The sequence below is a fragment of the Doryrhamphus excisus genome, linkage group LG4 (genome assembly GCF_037039965.1).
Source record: "Doryrhamphus excisus strain RoL-2023G ecotype Guam linkage group LG4, RoL_Dexc_Guam_v1.1, whole genome shotgun sequence".
In the NCBI taxonomy this organism is placed as follows: Eukaryota; Metazoa; Chordata; class Actinopteri; order Syngnathiformes; family Syngnathidae; genus Doryrhamphus; species Doryrhamphus excisus.
In genome coordinates, this window is record NC_136360.1 from 6,067,966 (window position 1) to 6,089,214 (window position 21,249).

The 21,249-nt window shown below is 41.0% G+C and overlaps 1 protein-coding gene across 1 annotated transcript in view; it reads right to left on the minus strand.

Moving 5' to 3' along the window:
• Positions 1-5,977: 5,977 nt before the first annotated feature.
• cacna1ea (calcium channel, voltage-dependent, R type, alpha 1E subunit a) overlaps positions 5,978-21,249 on the minus strand; it is an 85,284-nt gene continuing 70,012 nt past the window's right edge. The window contains exons 34-49 of the mRNA XM_078790045.1: positions 21,093-21,203; positions 20,932-21,012; positions 20,624-20,809; positions 19,723-19,814; positions 19,193-19,367; positions 18,993-19,120; positions 16,492-16,588; positions 13,580-13,685; positions 13,339-13,446; positions 13,163-13,263; positions 12,801-12,907; positions 12,554-12,719; positions 11,792-11,920; positions 10,983-11,130; positions 10,746-10,918; positions 5,978-9,733 (exon numbers count right to left, since the gene is read on the minus strand). Coding sequence (XP_078646171.1) covers positions 9,236-9,733; positions 10,746-10,918; positions 10,983-11,130; positions 11,792-11,920; positions 12,554-12,719; positions 12,801-12,907; positions 13,163-13,263; positions 13,339-13,446; positions 13,580-13,685; positions 16,492-16,588; positions 18,993-19,120; positions 19,193-19,367; positions 19,723-19,814; positions 20,624-20,809; positions 20,932-21,012; positions 21,093-21,203 — 2,406 coding nt within the window. The 3' untranslated portion in view covers positions 5,978-9,235. The remainder of the gene's footprint in view (positions 9,734-10,745; positions 10,919-10,982; positions 11,131-11,791; positions 11,921-12,553; positions 12,720-12,800; positions 12,908-13,162; positions 13,264-13,338; positions 13,447-13,579; positions 13,686-16,491; positions 16,589-18,992; positions 19,121-19,192; positions 19,368-19,722; positions 19,815-20,623; positions 20,810-20,931; positions 21,013-21,092; positions 21,204-21,249) is intronic.

Consider the following 21,249-nt stretch of genomic DNA (forward strand, 5'->3'; position numbering starts at 1 on the left):
AGCAGGCTGAATGGACAGAAAAGGTGTCCAGTGTTTATGTAACATAAACTACTTTAAGTCCAGTACCTGTTTTGTTTTCTTCAACGCAGTAAGAGTAGCCCCCGCTTTACGCCAGTCCCTACCAGTTTTTCACTTACTCCAAACTTTCTCTCTGCTGCTGGATTTCTGTTTTCAGCTGCTAATTTCACTACTAAGCAGCTTATAGTCTGCATAATATGATTTTCTTTTCGGGGCCATTTGTGTTTTGTCGTTCTCAGTTGTCTTTGTAAGCTAACAGTCTGCTGTTTAAAGATTGAATTGTTAAGGAGTAGGATATATCGGTGCAAAAGTCGAGAGTGCCCTCTTGTGGCTGTTTGTGAAATTATATATATTATTTCATTTATAAGTCGCTCTGGAGTATAAGTCATAGGAACAACCTATGAAAAAAAGTGTGACTTACAGTGCGGAAATACATTAAGTATCACCCAATTTGGTGTTGAATGTGTGCTCCAAGATACAATACTGGGAGTACCCCAAGAAATACCACACATTGGGAGAACATGCAAAAACCAGAGTTGCCTAAAAAGAAGAGTTGCCTAAATGGACATTCAAACCCTTCTTCTCCTGACTATGAGACCAACATGTTAAGCATTTTCTACCATGCAGCAACATTAATACTACTAAATTTATATGTAATTTGATAGTTTTGTGATGTTGTTGTGGTATTGCGGCTATCAATAGTATGTTGATCGACCACATCCTCAACATCCTTACAATGTCCAGGTAGACGACCATACGATCTTTATCTTAATGATGGGATGTGACAGTTGACTGTTGAGAGCTTTGTAGCTGCGTGTGAGTCGCACAGAGTATTCTTAAGCTGTAGTTTAGTTATATTGACAGAACAAAATTACGTTTTTTATGAATTTATGAAGGGGCTGCACGGCGGACGAGTGGTTAGCGCACATGCCTCACAGCTAGGAGACCAGAGTTCAATTCCACCCATCTTTGTGTGGAGTTTGCATGTTTCCATTCCAAAAACATGCTAGGTAGACTCCAAATTGTCCATAGGTATGAATGTGAGTGTGAATGGTTGTTTGTCTATATGTGCCCTGTGATTGGCTGGCGACCAGTCCAGGGTGTACCCCGCCTCTCGCCCAAAGACAGCTGGGATAGGCTCCGGCACCCCCCGCGACCCTCGTGAGGAAAAAGCAGTAGAAAATGAATGAATGAATTTATGAAGGGGCTGCATGGCGGACAAGTGGTTAACCAGAGTTCAATTCCACTCATCTTTATGTGGAGTTTGCATGTTTCTCCGGGTACTCCGGTTTCCTCCCACATTCGAAAAACATGCTAGGTTAATTGGCGACTCCAAATTGTCCATAGGTATGAATGTGAGTGTGAATGGTTGTTTGTCTATATGTGCCCTGTGATTGGCTGGTGACCAGCCCAGGGTGTACCCCGCCTCTCGCCCAAAGACAGCTGGGATAGGCTCCGAGGATAAGCGGTAGAAAATGAATGAATGATTGAATTTATGAAAGAAATATATTTATGTCTTTACTCTAATAAATGAATTACTTTTTTGCTTGTAAATTTATGAAATTTGTTTTGAATGTGACACTAATATTCCGATGTCGTAAGAGAGCATTTGGAACCACAAAACGCAGAAAACCAAGAACTGTTACTTTAGAACTCTGAAATAGATCTATAACAAAATATCATCTTACCATTTGACCTTGGTGCCCGGGTCTTGGTGCTCGTCCAGAAAGTGTGTGTTCAAGATGCTGGTTTTCTAGTTTAGGACTGTTCATTGGAGTGTCAGTCGTCTCTGATTGGGTGGATTCTCCTGGAGCCCTTTCTGGTAGGGATGGTAAATCATATTCCTCAGCAGGATCAGTGTTATCGTTAGAGCCCACGCTGGTGACATGTCTTTGCTGTTGCTCCTCACTATCCATGCCTATGTCTTTATCACCATCTGTGCCTGGTGGTCTTTGTTCTGTTTCCAAAATATCTCCTAATTTCTCATTGTGATCTTCCATAGTCACTGCTTCAAGAATAGTTCCTGCTTCTCCTCTGAGAATGGGAGTAGGACCAGCGATGTTTGGAACGAGTGCACCAAAGTGTTCCTCTGCGCTTGTCTCAGTTGATACCTTTTCTTCTTTTGCTATGAACAATGGAGTTTCTACAAGCGGAGGTGACATCTCCGACCTTGCAGGTTGGGATCCTTGTGAGAAACCTGGAGTTGTGGGCTCCTCTGGTTGAAGGTGAAGACTTGGAATATTTGTTTCGGGATTTTCAGCGACTGACGTGTCTTTCTCATCTGTCAAAGATAAAAAAGGGACTTGTGTCCACAGTTCCATCCCAGATTCAGTTTCAGGGTAGGGATTCAACATTGAAGCTTCTGGTTCATCATCGTCATCTTCTTGACTTTTTTGTATGTCCATGACAGTTTCAGCAGCTTGGTTGTCAAAGGTGAAAGTTATGATACTACTTCCTGCATCCAGTCTTTGTGTCATCTGAGTGGCTTTGACGTGTACATTCAGGTCTTGAGAGTCGAGTGGTCCGGATGGTAGCAGGACAATGTCGGATGGGGTGGTCTCTTCATTTGGAACACTAACCTTCTGGAGAAACAAGGAGAAATGCAGGAAGACACTTCTATTAAATCCATCTACATTACTAACATGTCAAGAATAATCCAATTAGACACAAACAGTGTGTTCAGATGTTTTAGTGTTGCTTTTGTGTGTTTTTCCTACCTGTGTGCCTGTTGAAGCGGAAGATCTTTTATCGTCATGGAGACAGGACTGTAGGATTGGTGTCTTCTGTCCTGGCACATAAATCATCTGCTGAATGGTCCCCTGAACACACCATTAAACAAACAGATACAGTACATAAATCAATTTAAAGTAAACAAACCTGTGTTCAGTTCAGTTGTGGAATAGTTTTAATTTGGATATTATTTATACATTCACTGGCCATAAGATTAGGTACATCACAATTTAATGATGAGACTTTTACAAAGATAATAACTGTATATATTTAGCAATATATTTATTTGGACATGTGTGGAAATGCCTTTGTTCTAACCATTGCCTTTGTTCTTATTCTCTGCACTGCTGTAGCTCAAACTGGTTGGGGGGACGGCATGCAGCACTAAAATGTCCAAATATATTTCTTCTTCATATTTCCTTCATATTTTTATATTTTATTAGATTATTGAAGTGACCCATGACTGCATGTTTTAAAGAAAAACAAACATATTACTGCAGTGTGATGTTAACATTTTTAAAGCACATTTAAATTCTATTAACATAATAATAAAAAAATTCTTAAATTATTAAATTCTAATAACATAAAGAAATGTTACATTTGCTGTAAAGATTAACAAAAACATACAACATTTCAAATATACAATAAAAATAATGCTAAAATAGTGCAAATCCGCCCACAAATTTAAGACAAAAGCTGAAATAACACTTTGTGAAATTATAAAATGTTAATACAGTTCTGCATATAGTGTACCTTACAGACAGAACTATATTATTATGACAATTTCTACCAGATGAATGGAGGACTTACACAGCTGAGCAGCAGTAGCAGCAACGCCCGCATGTCTTCTGATGAAAGCTTCTTCATGCACTGCTTTGACTTTATATGTTGGCTCTGTGGGAGTCTTGAAGTCCTCGGTCTGACACACACACACACACACACACACAGTTTGTTTGTACCCATATGCAGACACACACACACACACACAAAGACTGTAGAACTTCGGGAATAACCCGCCTTCCTGGATGACTTAACCCTGCATGTTGGACTGGACATAAACAATGATGGACACCCCAAAGGTGCAGGAAACGGTTTTGCCACACAAAAACACATGATAATAAACATCAATGCTCATTTGAATCTGTACCAAATGATATACCTTTATTGATACCAAGTTCCTTCAAATGTCTTAATTGTGTCTTTTGGATAAGATACTGTAAGGTTACAGAAAAATGATATCCAAAAGTGGTGTTCTAAGTGGCCAATTCTTTCTTTAAGCTCAAACAATAAGTCTCACCGCTTTATGAAAAGAATGAATACAAACACCCGTTGCCTGCAAATCTCTCAGAGAAGTCACACAAAATAACAGACTGCAGACATCCAATGACAACTTCCTTTTTTTTCCCACCACATTGGTGCTTTGCTTCCCATCGACGGTAACCTCGAGCCTTCCCGCTTTCATCTTTAGCCTTGACAGGAAGGTCGGAGAGCGAGGACTGTGACCCAGGTGAGGAATCTATCATGGGGATCCAAAGAGTGCACGGCTGCAGCCTCACTGTCTCCTCAAAATGGATATAATTTATGGTAAATTTAGTTCTGGGGGGAGTTTTCGATGCCACTCCCTTAAGTGCACTCTTGGGGATGCTCCAAAGTCCAAAAGGTCAATCTGGTGTGGATATATCTTGGTATTTCTATTACATCTCTTTTATTGGATCTCATTAGTTTGTCTAGGTGTGTCAGTGAAGGAGAGTCAGAAATGACCACATAACTATTTTTTTTTGCTTTTTTGATGGTTTAGTATTTAATTTTTATTATACAATTTTTTTGTGTAAGTATATTTTATATATTATCTTTATTTATTTATTCATCATTATTTAGTAGAGGTACATCAGTCCAAGTTTAAATTCAATTAAACGTATGAGCCGTATGAGTTTATTCAATTTTGTATTATTGTTATCAATATTATTATTAATATTACTATGATTATTATTTAGTAGAACCATTAAATTTGAGCAGAAACAATTCTGGACTTTTTGTGTATTCTTGCTACTTTTAATACATTATTAAATATATATATATATATATATATATATATATATATAATTTGTTTAATGATTTCATTATAATTTTGCATAATATTATGTTCAGCTAAACAGTCAACATTATTAATTTTCAATATTTAACATATTTATCATATATTATCATTTTTAATAAAACAATATTACAAGTAAATACTAAATTCTGATGTTTTTTTTTATCTTTGACACTTTTCTAATGATTTAGTTACTATTTGACTATTTGAAATGCATTATTAGTCAACAATTATTACACAAAGTTGTGTTAATGATGCCTTCATTCATTGTTGTTCCCTGCTAAAAACAGGAAAGTATATATTTGTTTTAGTGTGTCACAGAGACCAAAGACTTTCCACTTGAAGATCTGTTTCGCACATCAATGCAAACTTCGTCACAAAGCTGACACATTCTGATGGCATTAGCACAGTTCTTGGAGACATTCAAGGTCAAAGTTGAACTCAGCCTGGAAGGGATTTCTAAAATAGAAACACCAGCTGGTTACGTCATGGCTATAATACTAGCAGAAAGTAGCTCGACAAACAAAATCTGAAGTTATGGTACCAACTTGTAATAGGAATAATAGCGCTGTAGTTGCCATGGCAACCCAAATCACTGACAATATTTTTGTGAGATCTCCAACCACCTAGAAAAAAAATTGAGTTAATTAAAAATGAGCCGTCCACACGTCTGTTGGAGACAACCAAAATGTACTCCACCAGACATCCTCAATCAATGAAACACAATGTAATGGGCAGATTACATTGATATGGCAACACATAAAAGCTGAAATCTGATTGGACAAAAAATTCTTACTTACACTACTGGAAGCAGTGCTGTTAAGAGCCATGCTATTAAACAAACTGTATTGACTGTTGGAATAAATGAATACATTTTTATGGAACAAATACTAGAATCTGAGTAGTAAATGCTGACCAATACTTCTGATAGTGTTTGGGTCAGCAGAGAAGGCTTTAGACCAGTTTTATACCAGTGCTAAACACACAGGAAAGAAAATGACAAAACAACTGAATGATGCCTGGTGGGATACATTGTGGTTGACTATTCATGTGTGTCACCTCAAAATGGCGTTTTGGCTTCCATTCAAAGAAAAAAAATTCTGTAGTCACCAACACGATAAGACAAATGATGCCTCTTTAATGCTCATGTAAACACATTTGTTCCGTTTTTTCCAATCAGACAGTGCATGGATTTATTTTATACACTTTATACAACATATTCACGAGAAAACCTTTCTGAATATGTAGGAAAATCCTGGCTTGAGAGGGAACACTTAGGGTGAATGCTCCCAGGCACAGATGAGGCTGTTATGTACACACGTATATTAAGGCGATGTGCACACATACGCAGGTATTTTTTCATAGCTGTTTGCCACTAAAAATATGTAAAAATACAATAATACATGTCAACATAAACACAATGCCAATACAACAGGTGGCACTACAACCTCTAAATATGAGGCCATCAGAGCCAATTAGAAGTAAATCATTTCAGGAAAAATTTAAAAATTAAGGAAAAATAAACTCATTCATTTTCTACCGCTTAGCCTCAAGAGTGTCTCTGGGCGAGAAGCAAGGTACACCCTGGACTGGTCGCCAGCCAATCACAGGGCACATATAGACAAACAACCATTCACACTCACATTCATACCTATGGACAATTTGGAGTCGCCAATTAACCTAGCATGTTTTTGGAATGTGGGAGGAAACTGGAGTACCCGGAGAAAAGCCACACATGCACGGGGAGAACATGCAAACTCCACACAGAGATTCCCGAGGGGGAATCGAACCCTAGCTGTGGCCCACGCTAACCACTCTTCAACCATGCAGCCATAGAATTAAATTGCCAAACAATATTTGTCTACAAGAGTGTTAATGGCACACCAAAGTAACATGTGGCACTACAACCTATAATTATCAGGCCATTTAAGGTGGCACTATGACTCCTACTTCATCCAATGAGAAGATACTATTACGGAAAAGGGCAAACTGAAAAAAAAAAATATGGGAAAATAATCAACAAACCCTGCTTTTATAGGCTGTGAAAAGACTGCCAAAACAACGAGGACCTTGTTAAAAGGGACTTATTATGCTCATTTTCTGCACTTTGTATCGAGTTGCTGCTCTATAGAGAAGTTACACACAAAAACCCATACAGAAAGCTTTCCAGATCTTCCAGTTTTTGCACCTCATTCTGCAGTGTTTCCATGAACTTCCTGCTTCCGACCCAAACGGCCTGTTTAATTTACTCCACCGCCGTCTCTCTATCTACGCCCATTGCCCTGTGATTGGTCAAACTCCCAAGCGCTCCCGAGGAAGTCCGGATACGTAGGTGCGCGTTTACGGTGTGCGGGCAATCTGTAGCCTATATAAGGAAGTCCAGCTCATGCTGACATCAGCAGATGTGCAAATAATGAAGAGTTTGTAAGATTGGGTTCAAGTTGGTAAATAAGGAGTGAAGCAAAAGGCAACAAAAGGACAAAAGAAGACAAGATTCATTTCTAAAAATACCCATGTTGATGTGTACATGGCCCCAAGGTTAAAATGAACCTAACCTGTGTGTGATATAAATGTACAATTATTTTCAGTTCGGGACATTCAATGTGGGACTGCAGCATCCTTTCTTAAGCATGTTCACATTTTAGTCAAGTTACAGCGGCACCAACAGCAAATTGAATAACAGTAAATACACAACTGTGGAGGAGATACGGTTGCTGGGTTGGAAACAGATATGTTTACCATCATGAATGCACACCGAATCTTCACTGTGTGTGGAAGTGAAAATACTGCAATGTTTACATGAGCCAGTGATGCAGCAGTTTAAGACAGAACGATACATTCCGATTCCTCTAAAAAGCACATCTTTATGGTCGTCATGTGGTGGAAGAAGGCAGCACATCCTTAAGGAAGAACACATCCTTGGGCTCTATGTACAGGAAGAAAAATGGCTTCCAGAATAGGAATGTTTCGAGTGAAAAAGGTTGTTTTTCTACCATTAGAGCAGCGGCTAATGTGGACCTTATAAACATTCTTAAGAGTTCAGATTTTGTAAGAAAGGATTCCCAATATCTAATCACATCACAGAGCAAACATACTATACACCTGTCACAACGACTCATTCATTACTGCCTACATATAATGCACATTTTCTACTTTGTGTAAACAGGAAGTTTGCCGTGGCTACTCGCCAGTTATATTCTGGCAAATGTGGTCCAAAATGAGTCCGCAAAAGACCAACAGCAAACCTTCCCAAATTCCCTGAACATCAGATGCTAATAAAATGACATTCTGCATGATACATTTTTACATGCTACCTCTATGTTTACATCCACAAATGCAATTTAGATGATCACCGGCTACATTTTGTTGGGATTTTCTTAAACCACTCAATCACTGTATTCACCCAAATACAACACAACCCTGAATATAAAATGACACCGCTTTTTGAAGAACATTTATGGGAAAATATTTAAGACATAAAATTACCGTATTGACCTGAATATAAGACGAGGCTGAATATAACATGAACCTGTTTTTGGAAAAAAATATTTTTCAAGACAAAAAAAGATAATATTACCGTATTGATCCAAATGTAAGACGACTACTGTTTTGGGGGAAAAATACTTTTTAAGACAAAATTAATCTATCTTAATAAAAAAAAATATTTCGCTTCTGTTTGCCAAATTACTAACAATCTTTGATACAATTTTTGGAGTGACAGGAAGAAAAGCTCTGGCTTGTTTGGTTTAAGTACAAATAATATCCAGACCTTGAATATTGTGCTATGTGATTCCAGTGTGAACAGCACTATTTGTTCAAATGGCCTTTTTCGTATGGGGGATATAAATTTGATATGGATCTGATGCCACTGCAGTCTTAGCATTTGGGAGGCAATGACCCGTCTTTTTCAGGAAAAAAAAATATCTCTTGCATTATATTCTGGTCAATATGGTAACTAATGAATTACTGACTTTACCAGTGACAGTTTGCGGGAAGTCCATAAAGGCATCCTTGGCTGAATTTGGTGTGGAAGAGCTTGATGCTATCAAACACCTGTGAGCCAGGTCCTCTCATTTACCATACATGACCCTTGACATCATAAATGACCTTCACAAAGACACTCCAGACTCTTGATGAAAGTCTGACCCAATACTTGAACCCACACAACATATTCTGTTCAAATACACGACTAAGCTGAAGGAAGGCTTGTGTGAGTGATGTAGCATACAGGCTTTTCTCCAGTGAGGACACACACATTGTGTCACTCAGGCACAGCAAGAACACACAAGGACAAAGTAGAGACAAACAATGCTGATAAATGGCAGTGGTGTTTAGTTCTGCCTGTGATGCTACTAACATTAGCTGGTCAGAGGCTTCCAGCTTCTTGTTCCAGTTCTAGCAGCGGTCATCCTCGTCTGTGTCACTCACCAACTCACCGGTGCTGGCCGGACAAGCCTGCGCTAAGTTCTTCCGAAAATGCCCATTCGGGACCTGCCAAGAGTGTCTCAGCTGAGGGGCGGAGCTAATAGCATTGGCTCGTCCCAGACTGGTAGCCACGGCAGTCTCGAAAGTCAGGGTCTCCTGCTGCTTCTCGCCTGCTTGGCTGCCCCTGAGGTCCTCATGAAACGGGAGGTAGGGCTCAGATATGTAACGGTGGGGGGACGGATGGCTGGGACCAGATGAGGAGGATTCCTTGGAAGGGTCGTGGGGGCTCCGATGTGGGCTGTTTCCTGCAGAGGCAGGTGCAGGTGTGCTGGAGGGTTGATCCCGGCTCACCAAGGGGGAGTAGGAGATGTGAGGACGGGGGCGGGAAGGGGTCTGTGGAAGCTGGCGCCGGTTACGTGGGGTACCGGACTCTGAGGCTGGATGGACAGGACTGCCTGAGATGTTGACCTGGATACAGCATATTATGTTCACAAATTATTGCTAATTCGAAAAAAAAAATCCCAGTCATTTTGAAGAATAGACCATAGAAAACGTGATAAACATAACATTTTAGAGCAGGGGTCTCAAACTCAATTTACTTGGGGGCCACTGGAGCTAGGGTCTTTTTCCAAAAAAAAACAAAAAAAATGCATTTATTAAAAACAGAAAAATGAATAAACTTTGCTTTGGTTTCCATTTTCTACAATAAAAGCTCTGATAAAACATTCCACTGTTCTCAAATATCTTACTTTTTATTTTTCTGCACAAAATAAGAGGAAAAATAAATAAACAAATCAAGAATAAAGAAAATCAATCAGTAATAAATAAATGAATAATAACAATAAAACGGCAAATAATAAAAACTTAAGAAACCACATATAGTTGGTGGGTAAACAAATTATTTTTTTCAGATTAAAATGAACAAAGCATTATTAGAGCCCTGTAGACATGACAAAACACGACTATAGTCACATTTATACTCTTTTTATTTACAACATATTGCGCAACTGCAGGGTCTTGAGACACATGCTAACTCGCAAACTAGAGAGCTAGCGACCTAAACGGTAGCCTTCAAGTTATTTCCTTTAAACTTAAATAGCCAAAAACTTACCACTTCCACACGGATAGGGAGGATAACTATTAACACTTATTTAACCTTTAACATGAACATTAATCAAACGTAATAATTTTTTCTGGGTACATGATACCATACAGCATCCATATCAAACTTGCGCGGGCCGCACTAACATTAAACTTTCATATCAAGGCGGGGGCCTCAAACTAGTGTTCTGCGGGCCACATTTGGCCAGCGGGCCGTGTGTTTGAGACCCCTGTTTTAGAGTATAACATGAATATACCAATCAATGTAATTCCATGAAATACACATACCCTGTTGATTTTAAATGGTAACTTAACATCCGAAAGTCATATTAATGAAGTCATAACTAGTATTTTACCCATCATTCAGTCCTACTCCCACCTGTCTCTGTAAAGAGCGAGTACGTCCTTCTTTAGGTGAGAGGGAGCGTCTCCTTTCGCATGACGGGTCTCGGCTGCGCTCCTCAGAGTTACATCGGGACACATCTGGTGACAGCAAGTGGCGACGTTCTTTGGAACGTCCTCTCTCGTGACTGCTTTGATTGATTCTTGGGCCTGGGAGAGGAGTCCAATTATGCAGGTTCAGCATTAAAACAAAAAGCTATATTTGCTGTCGTACCTCTGTAGCTCTTCTGACGGAGCCTGTACGTGCTGTCTGGGCTGACTCTTTCCAGGGAATGCTGTTCTTGCCAGTGGCGGTTCACACACTGGTCTCCAATGGTGGAAAAGGAGCGCTTCATGAGCTTCCTGTCCACTGACATTCCAGGCTGCAGACGCACAGAGAAGTGAGTATGTTAAAAATCATCGTCATATGGATGGGAGGTGGGGTGCACCCAGGACTTGTCACCAGTCACCCACAGGTCACATACACAGCATCAAAACCATTCACACTTACAACCAACCTTGCACATTTTTAGAGTGTGGGAGGAAACCATATTACTTAGAGTAAACCCACACAAGCATGGGCATCCACGGGTTTTCTCCGGGTACTCCGGTTTCCTCCCACATTCCAAAAACATGCTAGGTTAATTGGCGACTCCAAATTGTCCATAGGTATGAATGTGAGTGTGAATGGTTGTTTGTCTATATGTGCCCTGTGATTGGCTGGTCACCAGTCCAGGGTGTACCCCGCCTCTTGCCCAAACCCAGCTGGGATAGACTCCAGCATACCAACATGAGCCTAGTGAGGGCAAGCAGCATAGAAAATGAATGAATGAATTGTTTCCAATATTTTTGTATCACTCCAAAACGTGCCTATAACTAAATTCAGGATTGAGTCGAGCAGCCTAGGTTCAGTTAAGTCCTACAGATAGCAGTAGTAGTAGTGTGATTTTTCTCCACGGGGCCCGGAATTCCTGACAGAATTCCCTAACTTCACCCATGTGCATCCACATATATTGTAGATCGGCACTGTGAAGTCCTTCCTACCTGTGGTTCCATAGCAAGTCTGGGCATGGAGGATGCTCTGATGGAGGATGTGCGCTGAGGTGACTTGACAACTGTTGGGTCCGGTGCTTGGCGCTGCTTCACTTGGTTATACTCCACTACGTCAGGTACCTATGCAAATATATAAGAGAGGTTAGAGGTTAGACTTTCTTTATTGTCATTGCACAATAACACAGCAGTGAAATTGCCAATGAAATGTCGTTGCCTGGCTCCTGTGTAATAATAAATTATAAAATAATAATGTGGAGAATAAATAGATGACATCAAATGTGATCAACAATGTACAGCGTAAACAGTAAATTGCACAAATAATTTAAATAATTGGACAAATAATAATAATTAAAAGTTTTGCGTGTGCGTGTGGGCAGGTAGCTTATTTGGCATTCAGCAGTCTGAACCTGGTGGTTCTACAGCGGACGTAACTCTTTTTTTAATACATTGAGGTCTATTTTTTGTTGAGCTGTTTAAAAAGTCGGTTAACATGCAATTATTGTGATTAAATATTTTAATTGATTGACCAAATTGTCACTCATGATGTAGTTAAATAAAGTATAAAAATTCTTGGACAAATGCTACTGTTTTTGTGTCAGTTGATTTACATATGCATATGAATGCATATGAACATGAATCACTATACCCCAAATATATATATATATATTTTTCCGAAGACCAGTTTTATATTTGGGTCAATGAGATAACTTGTACTGATAAAACATTGAGCTACTTAAGCAAAAAAGTGCATACCAGCGTGTGTAAATGGTGGTGGTGATGATGATGAGGGAAGTGATAAGGGTGATAGGGTGAATAGTAATCATCATTCTCCTCCTCTTCCTCCCCGGAGCAAGGCCGCTGCTGCAGGAACATCTCCTGGGGTGAAATGGGGCTGAGGGCAACAAAGCCTCCTCTGGTGCTGGAAGGAGACAAACACACAAAATGTTGCAACACACATTTACATATGCAAATACAGTATGGGCGTCAGTGGCGTATTTACAGGGCTGATCCTGCACTGTGCCTGAGGAAGGACAGTGATTTGGCGTTGCAGATGATCTCCTGAGGCAAAGAGGAGGCATCCATACGCTGGAACATGGGAGCATGTTTCTGTAGGGAAAGTTGGACAAGGAGAAACAGGAAATGAAAAGATCAAAACGAGAGATGTCTGTGATTGGCTAGCTACCAGTCCGGGGTATACCCCGCCTCCCGTCCAAAGTCAGCTGGGATAGGCGCCAGTATACCCATATTCCATATGCTGATATTGTCCAGCACTTCATTACCGATATCAACTTACATCAACTGATACCGATATCTGTGACTAAGCAAAGGGAATGTATAAAAAAAAAACGGGTGTGCATATACTTGTTCCTCCAGCTGCTGTCGAAGCTTCTTTGCCTTGCTCTGCTTGTAGTAGTCCATGATCATCATGGCTGCGTATATCTTACCTATGGTCATGTCACTAGCTGAGAAAAAAGGAGCACACAGTTGTAATAAAATGCAATTTTACTGTTCCTGTCATAATCCAATAAAAACATCACCTTTGTTAATAGGAACCAGCAGGTCCAGCATCTTCTGAGAGAGGTGAGGCCAGATGACACTAATTTCCTTCTGAAGGTCCAAGTCCATCTGATTACGATCCTCCCCTCCTGGACATGAAAGCAACACAAATTCCACAAGACAGCCCATAAATGCAACAGGAGGCACTGTTTTTCTTTTTTTTGCAATATATATCAGAAATGAGATGGATGCCAGTGTGAATGTATGGACAGTTCTTCTAACCTCCAGCTATCTTGATCTCCAGGGCGGTGCGGATGAGGGCCATGAGAGTGGAAGTGAAGTGGACTGACATGTCCTCGTCCACAGGCATGTTCATCAGGACTAGTCTCTGGTTTTGGGGACATGGGGCATCATAGTCAGCAGGACAGGTCACGTTAAATGTAATAATAAAAAAAAAATAAAGAAAAAAAAGCCCAGAACTGTTACAGGAACAAATCTCCTCATTTACAATTTTAGGAAATTAAAGTAGTTTAATTAAAGTAAAATACAACTTTCAAATATTGTTTTAATGGTGAACATTGTTTTAATGGCAACACTATAGCAATGAAACTGGATATACTTTTATACAGCCGTCCAAGCTGTACACTGACTACTCTAAGTGACATACACCTTTCAATCATATAGAATTGTCCTAAAATGTGAAGGGTGTACTCGTTTTTGTGATATACTGCACAATTAACTGATAACTAAATATAAAAATCAGAGTAGTAAGAGTATTTTGACATCCCATAGTTTTCTATGGGATCTCTGGGATTTTGTAAGGAGGATTTTGCACATACAGTAATCCCTCGTTTATTGCGGTTCATTAATTCCAGACCTGACCGTGAATTTCCGTGCAGTAGGATTCCTTTTTTATGAATGAACTATATTCGTTGCTAGGGCCTAGAAAACCTGTTAAGACTTTCTAAATAGGGGTTTTAACTATACATTATTGGCAGAAAGTCACCTTTACACTTGTATTACCCAATATAGTAAATGTAATCAGAGAAAATAAGCAATTTAAGACATAAATATAACCTGTGCTGGTGTGTGTTGCAATAAATGGGTTCCGGATGTGTGGAGGACAGGAAGTGATGTTGGGGGTTCAGAGTTGAGTTTGTCATCATTGCGATGTTCGTGTCAAGGTTGCTATGTTGGTCTTTTAACCTGTCACCATCACCCTGGTTAATTTTTATTATCCCCCTTCCGTTCCCATTGGGTGTGAATCATAGAAAGTTGCTGACTATTCCCTGCCCATATGACGAGCTACTTCCTTAAAGCAGCTGAAGCACCCTTGAACTTCTGTTCACCCACTGGAGAGCGCCACATTGGTGTCAGAAGTGGGATTGCAGGAAGGTGACCACACTTCAAGAAATTGAAGCCTTCATCATACCCTTGCGACTGAAAGAGGAGGAAGTCCGTTGTTGATATTGGCAAGTTGAGGTAGTCCCAGAGGCGTGGCCATAGACTGCCTTTTCCCTGTGCCAAAGTTTGTGTCAGTTTAAAGTCATGCTATTTGGACTTTATAGTGCCCCGACTATCATTTTGAATACTTGATGGAGAGAGTCCTTGCCACCATCCAGCAGAACTGCTGCATGGTCTATCTTGACGACCTCCTCATCCATGCAGCTTCCAAAATGTGCTGCTCAACACCAGCTGACAAGATGTGCTTTGTCTACCAAGAAGTACCATTTATTCAGATGAGAAGCGTCCTTCTTGAGGCACATCCTCAATGCAGCAGGACTCGGCACCGACCCAGCAAGGACAGCAGCTGTGAAGGACTGGCTGGTGCCTGACTTGGGCCTGGTGTCTTACTAACAGTGATTCATCCTGGAAGCAAGTTGTTGCCTACTGCAGCCGTACCCGTAACCACCCTGAACACAACTACTGAGAACCGCTGCCATCCTCACAGTCCGCTGGTTCCGGCTATACTTGCTCCTCAACTGGCTCCTCAACTTTCGAGAACCGGAGGGACCGCAAGCTTGATGGATGGAGATGCTGCAGGACTACGACTTTCTAGTCCACTATCGACCAGGGTGCCAACACGTCAATGCCGAAGCCCTGCCCCAAAGGCCCACCAAGGTGTCCTGCAAGCCTTTCGAGAGACAGCTTGCATGACCACCAATCCCAGACATGGAAGAAGTCGACCCAGCACAGCTGCAACGGGCACAGAAGTCACCGCGCTGCACCGCCAAGAGACAAAGGTCCTCCATTCCCAGTGGACCAACCTCGTCATCTATAACCACCTTCTGAACCCTGCAGCATCTTCTCTCCTCCCTCTGTGAAAGAGCCTTCTACTGGGCGGGGTGTTGCTGGGATGTAAAGACCCACGTGTAACGCTACGACATCTGGACGGCACAAAAGGGCCCAACCCAACGCTCACATGCCCCCTTGCAGTGATACCAGGTGAGGACACCCATGGTGTGTGTGGCCGTCGACATCCTGGGCCCCTTTCCAGGCACAGAGCAGGGGAACCACTGTGTCCTCGTAGCGATGCCACTGCACCCACAGAGCAATTGGCGATCAACAGGACAAATAGTGACCAATGGAGAAGATTACATTCACAATTTGAATGCATCTTTGTCATACCTTATATTTGTATTATATTGAAACATTTTATGCTTAATTTAGGCTAAAAACAGGCCATATTCAACCCACGAAATAGCATTATTTATTTATTTTTGTAAAACCGTGAGCGTCAAACCGCAAAATTTGAACCGCAATGAAGCGAGGGAGGACTGTATTCGGTAATAAAGATGACACAAAGATGCTTGCACGCTTGCTCGCACACACAAACAACATGCACATGCAGTTTGTCGTACATATTCAAGCACACTGATGCAGTGCTGGTGGGCGGTGGCAGAAGACACATGCACACACGTAAGCATATATGTAAGTAAGTATGATAAGATTTAGCATGTGGATGCTTAAATCGAATTGAAAATGTCTGTCAGCCACTCAGCAAATACTTAATGAGGCTTTAATTGCCTGCCTGGAAGCACTGTGGCATCTTCCCATGAAAACACATTGCGACTTCAAGTGTTTGAAATGAACAATACAGCGTCGGTGTTACAGTCAACAGAAAATGCTGATTTCTCTCAAAATAAAACATCCTCTCAGGTGCAAGAACACAGCTCCTCTTACATTGAGTCTACCTTATAAGCCACCTTGGAGGGGCATTTCTTGCCCAGGCCTAGTGGTGGCGACATGTTGGTCAACATCTCATACATGTCAGTGTAATGGATGCGACCACTGGGGGGCGCCAGGTAGCCGTTACAGTAGGAGGATGTGATGAAGGAAGAGGGGAAAAAATAATAACAATGGGGATAGAAGGGCAGAAAACACAGAGTAGAGATACAAAAGAGAAAATTATTCCAATGCATTGCAACGCAAGGAGGAAGAGAGAGACGTTTTCTTTCTATGCTGCCATCAGGGCATAGAAATTTGTAAGGAAAAGGGGGAGATCTTAGACACAATGAGCAAAGGATTGACAGCCTGATCTGGTACAAATGACATAGTTACATTTGTGTGTCACTGCATGCAAGTAGGAAACATCTTGAAACCAGATCCAAAGGGTAGAAAGAGACAGGACTGCAGATAATGCTTCCATCAAACCTTATGTAACTAGAAATTACATGTGGACACGAAGAGATACATTTGTCAAGCCAAAGAACACTAGAATGTTGTTTAATCTATCATATCATAGCACAGATAGCACACAAATATGCCTTCGAGTGGTTGAAAGAAAGGAATCTGACCATTTTTTTACTAGTTCCTATGTAAATGACCATCTCTAAGCATGGACATGTCTTTCCAAATATGTCTACTGAGGGCAGTCCCGTCTCTTAGTACCCTGACACCGGACTGTCGTCATTCTTTGACCCAGGTACACTGGAGGAACACACTCCTAAAAAGTCAAGCAAGGTGATGATACTCAGTGAAGAAAAGAGGCAGGGAAAGAAAAAAAGGTCAGCGAACATCCCACACAATGGAGGCTGAGTGTTTTTTTTTTTTGTTGTGGGGGGGTGAGGGGAGCAAACCTTGCATGCCACCCTGTGGGGGCAGTTCTTCCCAAAGCCCAGGGGAGGTGAGATAGAGCGCACAACTTTGTACATCTCCTTATACTGGATCCTACCACTGGAAAGAACATAGGTGGGGGTGAATGAGGCTGAAAACACGCCAGCTGGAATAGGCTCCAGCATACTCCTCCAAGCCTAGTGAAGGTAAGCGGCATAGAAGATAGATGGATGGAAGTCAAGTCATAGGGTTGAAATTTCATTACGAGAGTCATTACAAGTCATAAGCACTGTTTGTGTCTCCTATTAAATATGACAAATACAATTCAACCATTTTTAATTGTTTCATTTATAGCCATCCATTTTTTTTAAACTCTTGTCTTCACCATTGGTCACAGGTATGCTGGAGCCTATCCCTGATGTCTTCGAGCAGGACTAGTCACCAGCCAATCAGAACATACAAACTCCATAACAAGATGTTCCAACGTCGATATAAACCGACAATCTCTTGACTGTGAGGATGACATGCTAACCACTACGCCACCATTTGAATTGTTTTATTTTTTAAGATTAAGACCAGTCTGACAAGACATAGTCAGAGAAAAAGTGTACTGACATAGCATTCAATTAAGTCAGTGAATCCATTCATACATTAATTTTCTATACTGCTTATCCTCACGAGGGTCACAGCGGTATGCTGGAGCCTATCCCATCATATCGGATGTATACAGTATAAGAATATATGTCATGTGGTTATACTGGATCTATTTAATATGAAAATGGAAATTAAAACTTTGGGCATTAAAAATCTTGATACTTTCCCAAGTCCTTTTTAGGCATGAAAAGTTATGGAGGAAAAAATAGTGAATTATGCACCTCTATTATTTTGCATTCTTTTTTTAAGCCCATTTTACTTCCATCCATTCATTTTCTATGCCACTTATTCTCATTAGGGCTGCACGGGTATGCTGGAGCCTATCCCAGCTGACTGCAGGCGAGAGGCGGGGTACACCCTGGACTGGTCGCCAGCCAATCACAGGGCACATATAGACAAACAACCATTCACACTCACATTCATGCCTATGGACAATTTGGAGTCGCCAATTAACCTAGCATGTTTTTGGAATGTGGGAGGAAACCGGAGTACCCGGAGAAAACCCAGGCATGCACGGGGAGAACATGCAAACTCCACACAGCGATTCGAACTAAGTCAGTGCACAAAAATGTAATTCACACACTTTACTGTTGGAAATTACCCAAGAATCATGTTGGCTGAATACTTTAAATGGGGACACATTTTACTCACATTCACTGAACACATTCACTGAAAATCACAAGTATTCACAAGTCATCAGACTGAAGTCCAAGTCAAAGCCCGAGTTGAGTAATATCGAGTCCAAAGTCATCAAAATTGTGACTCAAGGCCACACCTCCGGATAATAACATTGAATGGTAACATTTTGATTGATGCGGTCAAAACTATTAAAGAAGTTTAACAAACAGCTAGGATGTCCAAAGTGGGGGTCATTCTCAACCCACAGCTATCATGACTTATTTTTATGTATTACATACCTTATTACAACTATACATTACAAATTGAAAGCGTAAAAGGACATGGTCAAATACTGACAGACACTGACCAGGCAGCTCGATCATACTCCCCCCAGATGCGGACAAACTCATCCAAATGATGGGGTCCCAGGATGGATGAGTCTCGAGTCAGATACTCAAAGTTATCCATGATAACGGCCACAAACAAGTTCAGCATCTGTACAGAAAAGCCACACGAGTGTAAGGTGGTGTTTTTGCTGTAAACAAACAGAAGGTAAACTCTCCTTACCAGGAAGGAGCTGAAAAAGATGAAGGACACAAAGTAGAAATAAGCAAAGTCCGAGCCGCAGCCTCCCTCCTGCTCAGTGCTCAGCAGACGCGAGGGGTTGGAGGGGTCTGCCTCACAATGCTGCCCCCCAAGACAGGACAGCATAATCTCCTGCCAGGACTCCCCTGTGGCACTCCTGCAAACAGATTTTTAGCACATTTCATCCACCCCTTAGTCCTAATGTATTTATGCCTCAGATTGTGAAGACACTTAAGGAGTTGAGAGCTTCATGGGCATCATCCATCAGCTACTGACAACAAATAGGCCTTTGGGTACTTTTGTAAGCTAAGTATTATCACTGTAACCTAGCAACATCATCCCAACAACAATGAAGAACCAGCGGGCGAAGCACAGCAGTAAATGTCAGTTTGGATATTGGACTCGATCCCAGATTGTGTCGCATATACAGCCTAAAAATCAGGTTTCATGCCAAGAATGTTTGAATACTTTAACTTTTAATTACTTTACTGTAAGTAAATAAGGATTCTTACCTGAAGAGCAGCATCAGAGCACCAGAGAAGGTCTTGAAGTTGTTGTGTTGGTTTATGTGTGTCTCCTCACTCAGTTTAATGTTCCCAAACACCTGGTTTATGACAAACGTAAACAACAGACAATAAAGATGATAAATTAATGTATTCAAAAATGAATACCGTGAATGATGTAATTGTAGCCTAATAAGTTATATGTAGTATTCTGGTCACTAGTCATCAGGAATGCAACACTGATGAGACTGATGATGAGATTACATCATCTTTATACTTCATGAAGTCAGTGAAAAACAGTCCTCCCATTCCGTGTGGAAGTGGTCATTTTTTGGCTTCTTACTTTGTTGTTCTTCCCCACTCCATTTGACAGTTTCTTAAATTTCGAACAAATAAATTGGAGGCTAACTTGTGAGTTCGATAGCATTCTATGTTTCAAGCGGAGGCTGTCTCTTATGTCCTTGCAGTTATTCCGTCGCCTGCCCATTACAGTGTAACAATGTTCTAAACAAAGAATAACTGTAGGGGTGCTATTCCATGTTGACAGTGCTCTAATAATGGTAAAAATGTAGAACATTTTAAATTTAGAAAGTCATAAACATATTTTCTATGTGCCAACTATGAGCATATTTAATTTATTGATGTTGAATTCAAGAAATTACCCTTATACTTATCGCAGTCATATCTGGATCAAATTAACCACGACAAATAAGGTACAACTGTACTGCCATCTTGTGGAATTGATAGAAACTACATCAGGGGGTTGCCTACAGCCACAGCTGTTTTTGACCCTGGTGTAGCTGATGTAGACCACACAACAAGCCACAATAGAAGACCCGGTGGTTAACCGAATAGAGGAGCTAATTGGAGCATTCAAGGCAGATTGAAGCGAATGAAGCGTGTGTTGTACCTGCATGCCGATGATGGCGTAGATAAAGAAGAGCATTGCGATGAGCAAGCAAACGTAAGGTAAAGCCTTGAAGGACTGCACAAAGGTCCACAGAAGGATCCGGATGGTGTAGCCCTGTCTCAGCAGTTTGATCAAACGTGCTGCTCTGAACAGCTTCAGGAAACTCATGTTGAATGTGTCTACAAACTAGTGGAGGGGAAGCGGAATAAAAATATAACATTGAGAACAATTAGAATGCATTGCGAGAATAAATTGATTTGTTTTCAGAAAGTATCCCACCTGACCCTCGCTAGAGCCAACAGATTTACCTGCAAGTCCACTATGATCTCAGTAATGCTGCCGAGGACGGTGATGAAGTCAAAAATGTTCCATGTGTCCCGAAAGTAATTCTGTGGACGCACAAAAAAATGGATGGTTGGAGTTGTTTTGAGTACCGACATCCTGTATTGAAGTTTGGTTGTCTTCTCACCAGAAAGCCAAAGGCCATTATCTTGAGGACACATTCAACAGAGAAGAGAACAGTGAATGCTGTGTTCAGGTGCTTGAGTACAGCTTCATAGGCAGGCGGGGCTGAGTAATACTTCAAACAAACAGGAGTTAAAACACAATTCCCAATCAGCATGGTT